This window comes from Lithobates pipiens, unplaced genomic scaffold, assembly GCF_037356315.1.
Source record: "Lithobates pipiens isolate NorthernLeopardFrog02 unplaced genomic scaffold, aLitPip1_a1.2 Scaffold_25, whole genome shotgun sequence".
Lineage (NCBI taxonomy): Eukaryota > Metazoa > Chordata > Amphibia > Anura > Ranidae > Lithobates > Lithobates pipiens.
Genome location: NW_027507787.1, coordinates 200516343 through 200529090, shown reverse-complemented (window position 1 = coordinate 200529090; position 12748 = coordinate 200516343). Strand labels below are relative to the sequence as shown.

Below are 12748 nucleotides of genomic sequence, written 5' to 3'. Positions count from 1 at the left end.
CAATTTCCCAGTCCTGACTGCTGAAAAACATTCCTATAGTATGATGCTGCCACCACCATGTTTCACTGTGGGGATGGTGTTCTTTGGGTGATGTGATGTTGGGTTTGTGCCAGACAGTGTTTTCTTTGATGGGCAAAACTTTCAATTTTAGTCTCGTCAGATCAGAGCACCTTCCTCCATACATTTTGGAAGTCTCCCACATGCATTTTTGCAAACTCAAAGTGTGTCCCTTTGTCTTTTGCTGAAAGTAATGGCTTTCTTCTGGCCACTCTGCCATAAAACCCAATTCTATGGAGCGTAGGGCTTATTGTCGTTCTATGTACAGATACTCCAGTCTGTGCCGTGGAACTCTGCAGCTCCTCCAGGGTTACCTTTAGGTCTCTGCGCTGCCTCTCTGATTAATTCCCTCCTTGCGTGGTCTGTGAGTTTTGGTGTGTGGCCGTCTCTTGGCAGGTTTGTTGTTGTACCATGTTCTTGTCATTTGGGTATGATAGATTTGATGGTGCTCCTAGGGATCATCAAAAATTTGGATTTTTTTTTTTTTTTTTTTATAACTTAAAGCGGGACTGTACTGCGGAAAAAAATATTAAAAGCCAGCAGCTACAAATACTACAGCTGCTGACTTTTAATAAATGGACACTCGCCTGTCCAGCGATGCCAAGGCCGATCGATCTCTCGGCTGCTGCTGCCACCATTCTAGGTGAGGGAATCAGGAAGTGAAGCGAATCGGCTTCACTTCCCGGTTCCTTACTGCGCATGCGCGAGTCGCGCAGCGCAATAGGAATTGTCCGCGCTCTCTCTGGGACCCGTGTGTGTCCCAGAAGACAGCATGGCAGGACAGGAAATGCCATAGACTCCCACGGCAGTCTATGCCCGGAAGTGGGTGTAAATACCTGTCTTTGACAGGTATCTGCACCCCCCTCCCCCCTGAAAGGTGCCAATTGTGACACCGGAGGGGGGGGGTTCCGATCAGCGGAAGTTCCAATTTAGGGTGGAACCCCGCTTTAACCCTGACTTGTACTTCTCAACAGCATTGTCCCTTAATTGTTTGGAGAGTTCCTTGGCCTTCATGGTAGTGTTTGGTTAGTAGTGCATCTTGCTTAGGTGTTGCAGCCTCTGGTGCTTTTCAAAAAGGTGTGTACTTATAAGGGCAGATCATGTGACACTTAAATTGCACACATGTGGACATCATCTCACCAATTGTGACTTCTGAAGGTAATTGGTTGCACCAGAGCTTTTTATGGGCTTCATAACAAAGGGGGTGAATACATACGCACATGCCAATTATCAGTTTATTTCTGAAAAATTAGTTTTATGTATATAGTTTTCTAATTTTACTTCATCAACTTAGACTATTGTGTTCTGATCCATCACATACAATTCAGATTAAAAAAAAAAAAATTAACCAAAGGCTGTAATGTAACAAAATGGCTAAAAAGCCAAGGGGGTGAATACTTTTGCAAGGCACTATATATATACAACTTTATGATTGTGCTGGGTAATGCCTTCCAGCCATCCATAAACATGTCAGATTGGAGGTTTTTGTGTGCTGCCACATTTATACAGTATGTTGCAGTTTTGTTTCAGGCGCTTGCTCACTTGTATGCTTGCAGCGCTGTGGCTGAACAATCACATTCCTGACAATAATACTGTACTGTATGTTGACGCTTAGATCCACCTCCGTGCTGCCATATATGTCTACAGCTGGCAGAAAGGGTCTAAAAAGGGGGTGGGGAATCTACACACAAAATATATTGTCAAGATTCACAAAACGTTTACAAATCATACTCCTGCATCAATTAGCAAATCAGTTAAAGTGGTTATAAAGCCTAAACACTTTTTACCATAATGTATTCCTTGTATTAAGGGAAAAAAATATTTAGGCATATGTTTCTCCTCCCCTCCCCCCCCCCTTTTTTCTTACTAGAGCTGTCATTTTAACCAGCGCTGTGCCTATCTGCACCTCTTCTCTCCCCTCACTTCCTGGTCTCACTGGATTTGATGAGGCAGTGGGAGCCCACTGCTGTCTTTTAAAGTCAGTGATGAAGGAGCAGGTGCTGGGGCCAACTCCCGCTGGCAGGGAGCGAGGCTCGGGAGCGTGTCCACATGAGTGCCCCCTTTCTGTGGGTGTACTTGGCAGAGAGGAGGACCCATAAGCCCAGAGGGGGGACCCAAGAAGAGGAGATTTAGGGCTGCTTTGTGCAATGTAGTTGCACAGAGCAGGAAAGTATAAAGGTGTTACTTCATCTGCACATTACTTGGTAATGAAAGTAAATTTTCACATATAGGTGTATACTTGAATAACGCCTGCACTGCCAATTAATGATTCCCAAACAGTATATAAAATGAAAATTGAAGACCTATTTGATCTAATAAATAATAGGTTGCTGCATACACAAAATTGTGTTCAAAAAATTATTAAATATATCAAAATAATTATGAGCCATGTTACCATCAAATAACAAATCAAAAATAGAGTACGTCATACTGTACATAACGAGTGTTCAAAAATATAAATAAATCAGTTCATAATAGTGACAGTTTATCAAAGAGTGAATAATTGTGACTTCCGCATCCAATCAATCTTTATATGATACTTAACTTAAAGTTCGTTAACTTAAACAAAGTCACTGTGCTGTCAGTGCCCTCACCTTAGTGGTGTGATATACACGCATGCACAATAACACCCAGCTTGCTTGTCTCCAGTCAGTGTCTCATGCCTGAGTCCTCCTGTAATATAGCTTCCCATTCACTAGGACGTCATGACCTGTTAGATCTTCTTCCTCCAGGTTAGTGGGGTACTGGTCCCTTTTTAAGAGCGTCTTACTCATTCATGCACTATTTGAATGGTCTCACAACATGTTAAGAGAAAGGATGCCCCAATAGTGAGATATTGTAAAGAAAAACTTTATTACTCTAAGAAAGGGTTGCTTACATTAGTAAAATCATTCAGTGCATAACAGGGGTACCCTTCTGCCTGGTTAAGTCACTTCCGGTCTGCAATCAATCAGGTTCCAGTTATCGCTGTCTCTCAACCCACAACAGGAAAAGGGAGTGATTTCAGAGTGAAATTGATAAAAAAAAAATGCCAGTGGGGGCTAACATGCAAATAATAACTATGCATTTTTTATATACTGCACGTTGTGTGAATGAGCCCTCAAGGTATATGGTAATTTAGAGAACTCCAGGAATCGCAGCACTTCTAATAGTGTGCTGGCATTAAAGTGGTTGTAAACCCTTACAAACCACTTTGACCTACAGATTAAGGCTTACCTGTAGGTCCAAGAAATATCTCCTAAACCTATATGGTTTAGGAGATATTTGCCCGAAAACAGGCACCAGCATGCAGGCGCACTGAGCGCGGCATTCTCAACGACGGAGCTGCCGCGCGTGTCGGCTCCCGTGCGCATGCGCGGGAGTGACGCCATCGCGGCTTCGCCGAATTACAGCGGTGGAGCTGCGAGACCCCACCAAGAAGATGGATGCGGCGGACAACAGGGGACAGCGGCGCCTTCGCTGGCTCCTGTGTCAGGTAAGTGACACATAATGGACTACTATGCGATGCATAGTGGTCCATTATGCTTTGCCTTTGCAGGGAATGAAAGAGGAAGTAAACTCATCAGGGTTTACTTCCTCTTTAAAGGTAGTATGTCCAATGAGTTGTATGCACTTTTATTTACTAGCATTTTTACCGAGTGCCAGAAGTATGGCCATTGCTGTACTTCTAGCGCTCTGGCACTGGACCTTCAGGTCTCCAATCCTGCAGCTGCAGAGTCGTTTGCAGAAGCCACTCTGCTCACACCCCACCCACCCCTGTCTTCTTGCTAAACGGCATTTGTGTTTATGTAAACCCATTTACAAAATACAAAGTATTCTGTGAATAGACAGTGGACCACGCTCTGTAATAATATGGATAAACTTTTACATACACCTTTTTGAACGTAATTCTTTATAAACCAGCAAGTTTTTAACAGTCCTGCAATTCCTAAATTGTGGACGGCTATCTTACTAGAATGGCAGGAATACTTTGTGAACCACCCATGTAAAAGCTCAGAAACTGATAAGAGATAAGAGATGCCCAATCAAAGGAAGAAAAATGCCAGAAGCAAAAGGAATAAGATCAATATAGTTGTTTTTATTTTGTTTATTATTCCTCTAGCATTTGGGAATTTTGTTATCTTTACTATAAAACACCTACAATGCCATATACTGCATAAACAAAAGTTGTTGACCCCTTAATGCATAAAACATTGATTTCACTTAAGATCTAATAAGTCTCTTGCTAGTGTTACACTGTTCTGTACTTTTATATCATGTTTTATTTCATATTTTTGGATTGTTACTTGGAAATCTGGAAAAAGAGAACATTCTGTTTTCACAAATGAGCAATGTTTCTCCTTAGAAATTAAATGGCAGTGCCAAGATGCAATGTGAAGATACTTTGCTTCTTTTTATTTTTTTTTATTTTTTTTACTATAACTATATTTGCCGTAAAACACTGGTGTTGAATTGATTTTATACTTGAAAAACAAAATTAAATTTACTTTACCTGTTTTGTTCCATTCTCTGATAGAGCGTAGAAATACTCATTTTGTTAGCATTATATAAAGATATATTATACAGAACACATACATAGGAATTATTAAAATAGGACCACTATGTAGAACGTAAAGTGTAGTATATAAAAAAAAAACCCTTATAACGTGAAGTGAAATAGGGAAATGTATGTTGTATATTTATTTGGTGACGGTAGTTTGGCCTTTCTCAAGAAAGTGCGATAAACTTTTAACAAACATCTGCAAACGTGTCAGTGAGGCTCAAGCATAAGCATAGTCTGTTTTTCTGTTGTCAAATTTTATTTCTTGCTAGAGATAATTTTGATTGCTCATAAAAATTGTAAATACATTTTTTTTTATTTTTAATCATTTTAGTGATTGTATTGTAGACCCCACTCCATCTGTTGGAAAGAAAAAAAAAATGGACTAACTGGAAACATCATTTGCACATTTTCTACTACATCATCTAGGCTAGCTTACTAGAAAGGACAAATTAATAGGACCTAATACATCTTGTTTGCTTCCTTTCTGACCACATACATAATATTTCCTTGCACTTAACTGATTTTTTTTCTTCTTGGTTACCACTAAATGGATATATTCTTGTACATGTTGTTCTGCCATAAATGTTTGTTTTATTGGATGCTAAGATTGGGTTGACTGGTTTAAATTGGAATATCTGTGGACCTAAAATGAAGTCTGCTACAGCCGACTGTGTTTTATTTTAGGTGGCATTACTTTCAAATGTGCGTTGTGCTTTTTATTGCATACATTTTGGAAATTCTTACCAGTTTTGCTATGCTGACTTAAAGAATGTTTGTTTGTGTAGAGATTCCCAGGTGCTTCAATTTTATATAAAAGTTGAACAACCATACTGTAGATTGTCTTCTGTCTGCACTGACCTAGATTTTATGTGTATGTTAGACTAAGCTCAGGGCATTAGACTGATGTTAATACATTGATGCTCTCTACTAAAAGCAGCAAGATATATTGTTGCTGTAAACATGATACATATATGCATATAAATTTATATTGACTGCCTACAGCCATCTGAACTGATATTTCTCTTTTGCAGGAGAGGATGAAAATGAGGGTAACGTGATGGTGCTAAGTTATCCCCAGTATTGCCGCTATCGTTCAATACTGAAACGAATACAGGCCAAACCTTCTTCAGTTTTGGCGGACCACTTTGTTCAAGCACTGGGGGGCATTCCAATCATCAACAAGAGCACAAAGATCCTGTACTGCCGGGATACATTTGACCATCCAACTCTTATCGATAACGAAAGCATATGTGATGAATTTGGTAAGTCACAGTCCAATAAGACAAGTGTAATAACTTCTGTATTTATACTCGGTTTATGATGATGTAGTTCATATTTTAGGTTGTGTCTGTGATTGCCACCAGTAACAATGAAATTGGTGATTACCATAAGGCAAACAATGGAGACGCTCTACTAAAGAAGTACAGTGGGTTCACTTCACAAAATGAACTTTCACTTTTGTTAATAAAAATATAGAAAATTCACTTTGCAATTAAATACTCAATGACATGCAAGTAAAAAGCTTTTTCTCCATTTGCTACTGCCAGCCAGCTCACCTAGGAAGGTCACACAACTTTGTCTGTTATAGTTAAGGAATACAGTGGTGTCATACAAACCCACCTATAGTCTGCTGATTACACAGTGAAGAAACAGCAACACAAGTCATCATCTCTGTTCTCTCCTCCTGTTAGTATGTGTGCAGACAGCAGACTGTGATTGACTTACTGGTGCAGACCCTTCCTCCTTTCTAAATCCAGCCATAGACGGTTCAAATCATGAATGGGCAAACTAAAAGTACCGAAGGTGATCCATCAATCAACTTGGGTATAGCCGGCATGTAGGATTTTTAGGCCGTGATTGCCAGTGGCTATAACCGCTAGCAGTATCACTGTGCTCTCCTGGCAGGTAGGGCTCTCCGCAACCCCCATCCCTCACCGGGAGAACACAATAGCTCAGTGGGAGCAATTGCTCTAACACTATCTGTGTTGATGTGGGAATCAATTAAATTTCCTTCCTGATAACTGGGGTTGCTGGAAAGAAAATCGTATCATCTATAGCCTGAGGGGGGTGTGGTGCAGGAAGTAACCGAGGCAGAAAAAAACCCAGGGGCCCAGCGCGTTCAGAGAAGGAGTGTTGTGTTGCAAAAAATCCCGATGTGCCTAAATGCATGCAAATGCACTCAAGGGCTAGGCATGTGTAGTGCTTAGGCATTTCAGTGGCTGGAATAAATTATGACCAATGACATTCGTAGATTAAAAAATGGTTGGTGTGTTAGGTGCTTTTGTAACGCTGCTTTCTCATTCTGGGAGAAATGCGTTTAAAAAAAATTGCAGTCTGCATGCGGCCTAAGACAGATTTAGATATTTATGCAAGTTGTATGTAAAACTACATTTAATTATTTTTAAAAGAATATACAACTGCATCAAATGTTTTTTTTTATCTGCCTTCTGTTCTGTATTAATATTAATAGCATATAAAAAATCAATGATGCCCATACATTTTTGCTTTACTTAGGCATGGTATACATTTATATAGCATAAATGAGAAATGACCGAGACTATAGATCTGTAGAATGATACAAATCTATATAGAAGAACTTTTTACTTTAGTTCAGCTATTCTGGTTCCAAGTCAATTTTATTTACTCAGCAAAACTTTTTGTAAAAATTCAGTTTCCAGCCATATTTCTGATCTCTGATAGAAAATGTGTGATTTTATATGTGTAATCCACATTTTAATGCTGAATGTTTAATATTAGAATATGATTTCAAAATATTTATTCCCCAGAGTATGAGCTGGTACAACATGCCCTTGCATAGTTGCAACATGATTATATCTAGCATGCTAATTCTCAAAATAATTAGTGAAGGACTCGTGTATGAATGCCAAACGATATTATTAAATCTATTTATAGCATTCTGTTTTACAGCTACATTACCTGTGATTAAAATGTGATGGGGGATATATATATATATATATATATATATATATATATATATATATTATGTAATTGCAAACCTCCAATATATTCTTATTTTGCAAGATGAAACTGTATCGGATTTTATCAGTAGTATTTTTAATACAGCCTATATTACGCTTCAAATGTATTCTCAGATGAATGTTTGCAATGCCTAAAGCATGAAAACTTCTGTTAATTAGTTTAGTATTGAATGCCCTTGTTTCCGATTTTTTTTAAAAATTCTGTGTATATAATCACTTTTTGTAGAAATTACTGATTTTGTTTTCTCCTAATGTAATCACCCTATAATTACCCTGTCTGGTGCTTAATATCAATTTTGCTGCTGCCAAAAAAAATATGAACAGGAAATGTCTAAAATCTACCTCTCGCTAGGGGTTATATAATATACTGTTTATTAGCGTTGGGGTTTGCTACAAAGATATGTTTAATCAAATGGTTTGTCACTCCTAAAAAAAATATGGCAATTTATGTATATTGACATTTCACTTGACTAGTAAGTTCTGTACAAGTACAGTGTGTATGTATGTATGTATGTATATATATATATAATATGTATTTGTGTATTTTGTCCAGTATATGGCAAAAGGTCCCAATCAGTTGACTTTCAGAGGTAAAGCTGAGCCTGGTTGCCTTTTTGAGGTGGGTGAAGTCAGGACTGTTTTTGCATATTACGCATAGCCTGTGTCCAAGTCTACCAGTGGTGGTTTAAATCCACCCATTTATCATGTTGGTGTCAGTGACACTTTTCTGTTTACAATATGGGTTGTAACTTGGCAGGGTTGTGTTTTTTTGCTCTTCGTACACAGTTTTTTATTTTCATGTTTGGTGGAATAGTGTACTGTATACTTGAAGTTCACCCAAACGTAGGCCATACAGCTGGAATCAAAATATTTTTCTAGCTGTTGGTTGGTTCTAGGTGTACGGACACAAAGTAGGCAAACTATCCCTTTAGCTTCCACCACTAGTCTTTGGGTATCATGTTTAAATGTATTAGTGTGCTATTCATGTTGCAAGTCAACTGAGGTAGGAGGAGATGCAAGATATTTGGCCTGGGGGACAGGAAGTATAAATCCAGTCCTGGGTGGTAGATTCTTACAATTAAAGGAATTCCTGGTCATTTAAGCAGGCAGCTTAAAGTTGTAGAATTTTTAGGGGGTTTGTAAATTTTCTTTTACATTTAAAACCTGTAAATTGCCTAGACAATCTAGGTGAAAAGTAGCTGAGATAAAGAAGAAAAGTTGGGAGGAATATGTTGGCCTTCTAGTTTAAAATTGTTACATTCACTGGCTCTTGCTTTAACAAATCAATATCTTAATGAATTTCGAATAATTCAAAGGACGGGCCTTTCATTTATAACTACTGTTTTTTATAGAGATGTGTAACTTGTTTATAAGCTATTCTATACCTTCAATTTTAAACAAGTTATATGTCCTATTGAGATCTGCCTACTCCACTTTCCTATGGAGATGTTTACTGAATTTATACTGTTGTAAAATGCAAACCTACGTATTCTTTTATTTTTTGTTGTTTTTTTGTTTTTTTTGGCATTTTAATTTTTTTTATTTTTTTATATGAAATTATTTCACTGTCAAATGCTTAATAATGTACTTGTCACTTTTTGAGACCTCCCCTAACTTTTACTATATCTAAACAACAAGCGAAGAGGATCTTTCCAGTGTGCACACAGCAATGAAAGTGTTTTTATTGATGACAGACAGATTTATGTTGCTGTCCGCATTCTCATATGCAAAATTTGCATTTAATAATTTTTCACCAGGACAGCAACACAGACTGCAGTAAAAAACAAAAACAAATATTGATTGGAATTCCACTTTAATCCTTAATCCAAGAAGGTGGCTTGGCCTGTCCACCTAAAATACATTACCTCCGAGCACCAAGTTTCCAAGCTCTGTTCACAATGTCCTACGCATATACATCTTTAAACCAAGGGGTGTGTGATTTTTACCCTCAGCTCAGCCTCATTGCTAAGTTGAAAAGAAGGCCCTTTTTTTAGCTCTACTTCACACTGATGCAATGACTTTAGCAAGCCATACACTTTTTTTTGATTCCTTTGTTCAGCCAAATAAGAGCAAATTAACAGATTACTAAACCATGTGGATGGGGCTATCTCTATTGCAAGCTATAGTAATTAGACAGCTGCAGCATCCCCGGCTGCCTGGATATCCTCCCAAACAGTGACTGCATCTGTGATAGGATGCAGGAACTGTTCAGCCTAGAATTTTCCACCCGGCTCAGTACATTTTTTATTTTATTTTTTTTAACAGTAAAGGCTCAGTCAATTTTAAAATGTGCATTTATTTTTGCTGCAGAAGGGGGATCACTTTGCTGAGCAGGTGGATGACTGGTCTGTGTCCACTTCGCTGTACAGAGCGGCTCTGAGAAAGTCGGATGGTAACAGACCGCCTGTCCATTTCCATATGATGGATCGATGGAAAATAAGACCACCATCCATCTGTTTTTGGCAGACGGGTTTGGAACAGATGACGGCGGGTGTCAGCGGACATGTGTGCGCTGACACCGTACGCTCCATGGAGGACAATGCAGTGTCCAATCAGGCCCACCTGAAAAACTGACTGGCGAGCCTGATCGTACAGCCCATGTAAAAGGACGCTAAAGGTGAACGTATCACTTAAGCCCTGCTTAGGCTACTTTTCATGAAGCTAGTCCTCCTCCAAGAAATTGGTCTACATTGGGAAAAACCAAACAATTTACTAGGTTTTTTTTTTTTCATGGTGACTTATGACTTTATTAAGGGCTACTACCAATAACTAAATTAGCAAGCCCAAGGAAACAAATTGAATGTGCAATTTTTTTTTTCCCCACATCCACTGTTAAGTATCATGTTCTTATATGATCCATAAGCTGCCAGAAGCAATACAGCATTTTTCGTTAACTTCACAGGAGGAAGTAATCTTTATTCATTTCCAAACTCATTTCTGCATGTTGCAACTGCAGTCCTCTCTGGTTACGTTGTAATAATCATGTAGGAAACATTTATGAAGTATTTACGGGTAAGGAAATCACATTTCAGTGGTCTGCACAGTGATATTGCTGTTAATAGCAAAAATATTGTTTACAGTATTGTGCAATTTCTGTCTGAAGCTTTGAAATGCAAATAGAAATGTCTTCCCTTTTATTTACTGGTACATTACTTAGAATGACTGTTTCTGCATACTTTATGCATGAATAATTCCTTTCACAAAATGACTGTTTCAAAAACCACATTTGCTTCTCATTTTGTTTCTCAACACCCACTCATAATAATTGTCTTTATGTAGCTTTTTTCAGCTCTTGTGCTTTAGAATATTTCAATCCGAGAGCTGGTAGATCTGATCATTTTGCAAAAAAAAAAAAATGTATTTTTGTAATTAATACAGTTTATTTAATTACTGTTCCTTGGTTAAAATTAGAATAATAGAAGGATCACTGAATAATCAGATGGCTAAATTGCAACACCTGTAAACAAATATGTGAATTTAAAATTTGAGGAAATAGGCAAAGTAATGTTTCCTCTGCATGGCTGGAAGCTTATTTGAGTCCATGTAAGAATAAAGAACTCGCTGAGCTCTCAACTGACAGAATTCTGCTATAAAATAGACATTATACTGCTTGTTTTTTAACCCACCTCTATGACAAAATAAGAAACCTCCTTAACCACTTCGCATCCAGGCCAATTCTGACATTTCTCTCCTACATGTAAAATTTATAATTTTTTTGTTAGAAAATTACATGGAACCCCCAAACATTGTATGTTTTTTTTTTTTTAGCAAAGACCCTAGAAAATACAATGGCGGTCGTTGCAACTTTTTATTTCGCACGGTATTTGCGCAGCAATTTTTCGAACGCGTTTTTTTCAGAAAAAAATAATTTCATGCTTAAAAAAAAAAAAAAAAAACAGTAAAGTTAGCCCAATTTTTTTGCATAATGTGAAAGAGGAAGATACGCCGACTAAATGGATACCCAACATGTCACGTTTCAAAATTGCACGCGGTCGTGGAATGGCGCCAGGCGTTGGTATTTAAAAATCCCCATAGGTGACTCTTTACATTTTTTTTACTGGTTACATGTTTTGGGTTACAGAGGAGATCTTGGGCTAGAATTATTGCTCTAACGTTCGCGGTGATACCTCACATGTGTGGTTTGGACACAGTTTTCATATGTGGGTGGGACTTGCGTATGCGTTCGCTTCTGCCAGGGGTGCTTTAAATTATTATTATTATTGTTTTATTTTTTAGTTTGACAAAAAATGTATTACTTTTATTCCTATTACAAGGAATGTAAACATCCCTTGTAATAGGAATATGGCACGATCGGACCTATTTACAGTGAGATATGGGGTCAATAAGACCCCACATCTCACCTCTAGGCTGGGAAGCCTAAAATCAAAAAAACAAAACAAAAAAAAAAGACAGAGATCCTGGCTTCCCTGCTAAAACGGTGCCGTTAATTTGAATGATCATAGAGACTCCGGGGACAATCTGGTCCACCGGAAATCTCTATGATATCATCCGGAGGGCTGGCAGATCCTGTGACCGACTCGCTGATAGAAGCGGTGAGTCGGTACAAGCACCGGAGGGCAGCGGGAGGGGGGGGCGTCCCCTCCCGCCGCTTGTAAGAACGATCAAGCGGCGGAACAGCCGCTATGATCGTTCTTGTGGTGCAGGGAATCGCCGGCTGAAAATACTGACATCTGAATGATGTCTGTGGCCTCAGGCATCATTCAGATATTACACCACAAAGCCGTACATATGACGTAGTATGGGCGCCAAGTGGTTAATCAAGTTTGTTAGTATGCTTCAAGCTGGAGCCACATTCAGCTGGACCTTCATTTTTAGGCCTCATTCACACCATACATGCATAAAAACTGCAGATTTCACTTGCAGAGACACAAGTTTGCATACATTTTAATGCTTGTTTCAGTGAGTTTTTTTTTATGCAGGTTGACATCAGTTTTCATGCGTTTCCATTATGTGCCTTGTTTACACAACAATGTTGATGTCATGTTGGTGGTTTTTCCACGCAGAAAACTGTATACACATTGCAGATTATGGCGCAGAAAGAAAAACGCGCGTGAAACCAGTGCTGTGGTGTGAACAGGGCACATAGAGAACAATTGTTTTATTTGAGCACTTGCAGAACACGTGCAGA

The 12748-nt window shown here is 38.6% G+C and overlaps 1 protein-coding gene across 2 annotated transcripts in view; it reads left to right on the top strand.

Moving 5' to 3' along the window:
* Positions 1-12748, top strand: part of ARID5B (AT-rich interaction domain 5B) — a 378453-nt gene that overhangs the window by 153789 nt on the left and 211916 nt on the right. For both annotated transcript variants that reach the window (XM_077455424.1, XM_077455425.1), the window contains one exon: positions 5632-5862. In XM_077455424.1, coding sequence (XP_077311550.1) covers positions 5632-5862 — 231 coding nt within the window. The remainder of the gene's footprint in view (positions 1-5631; positions 5863-12748) is intronic.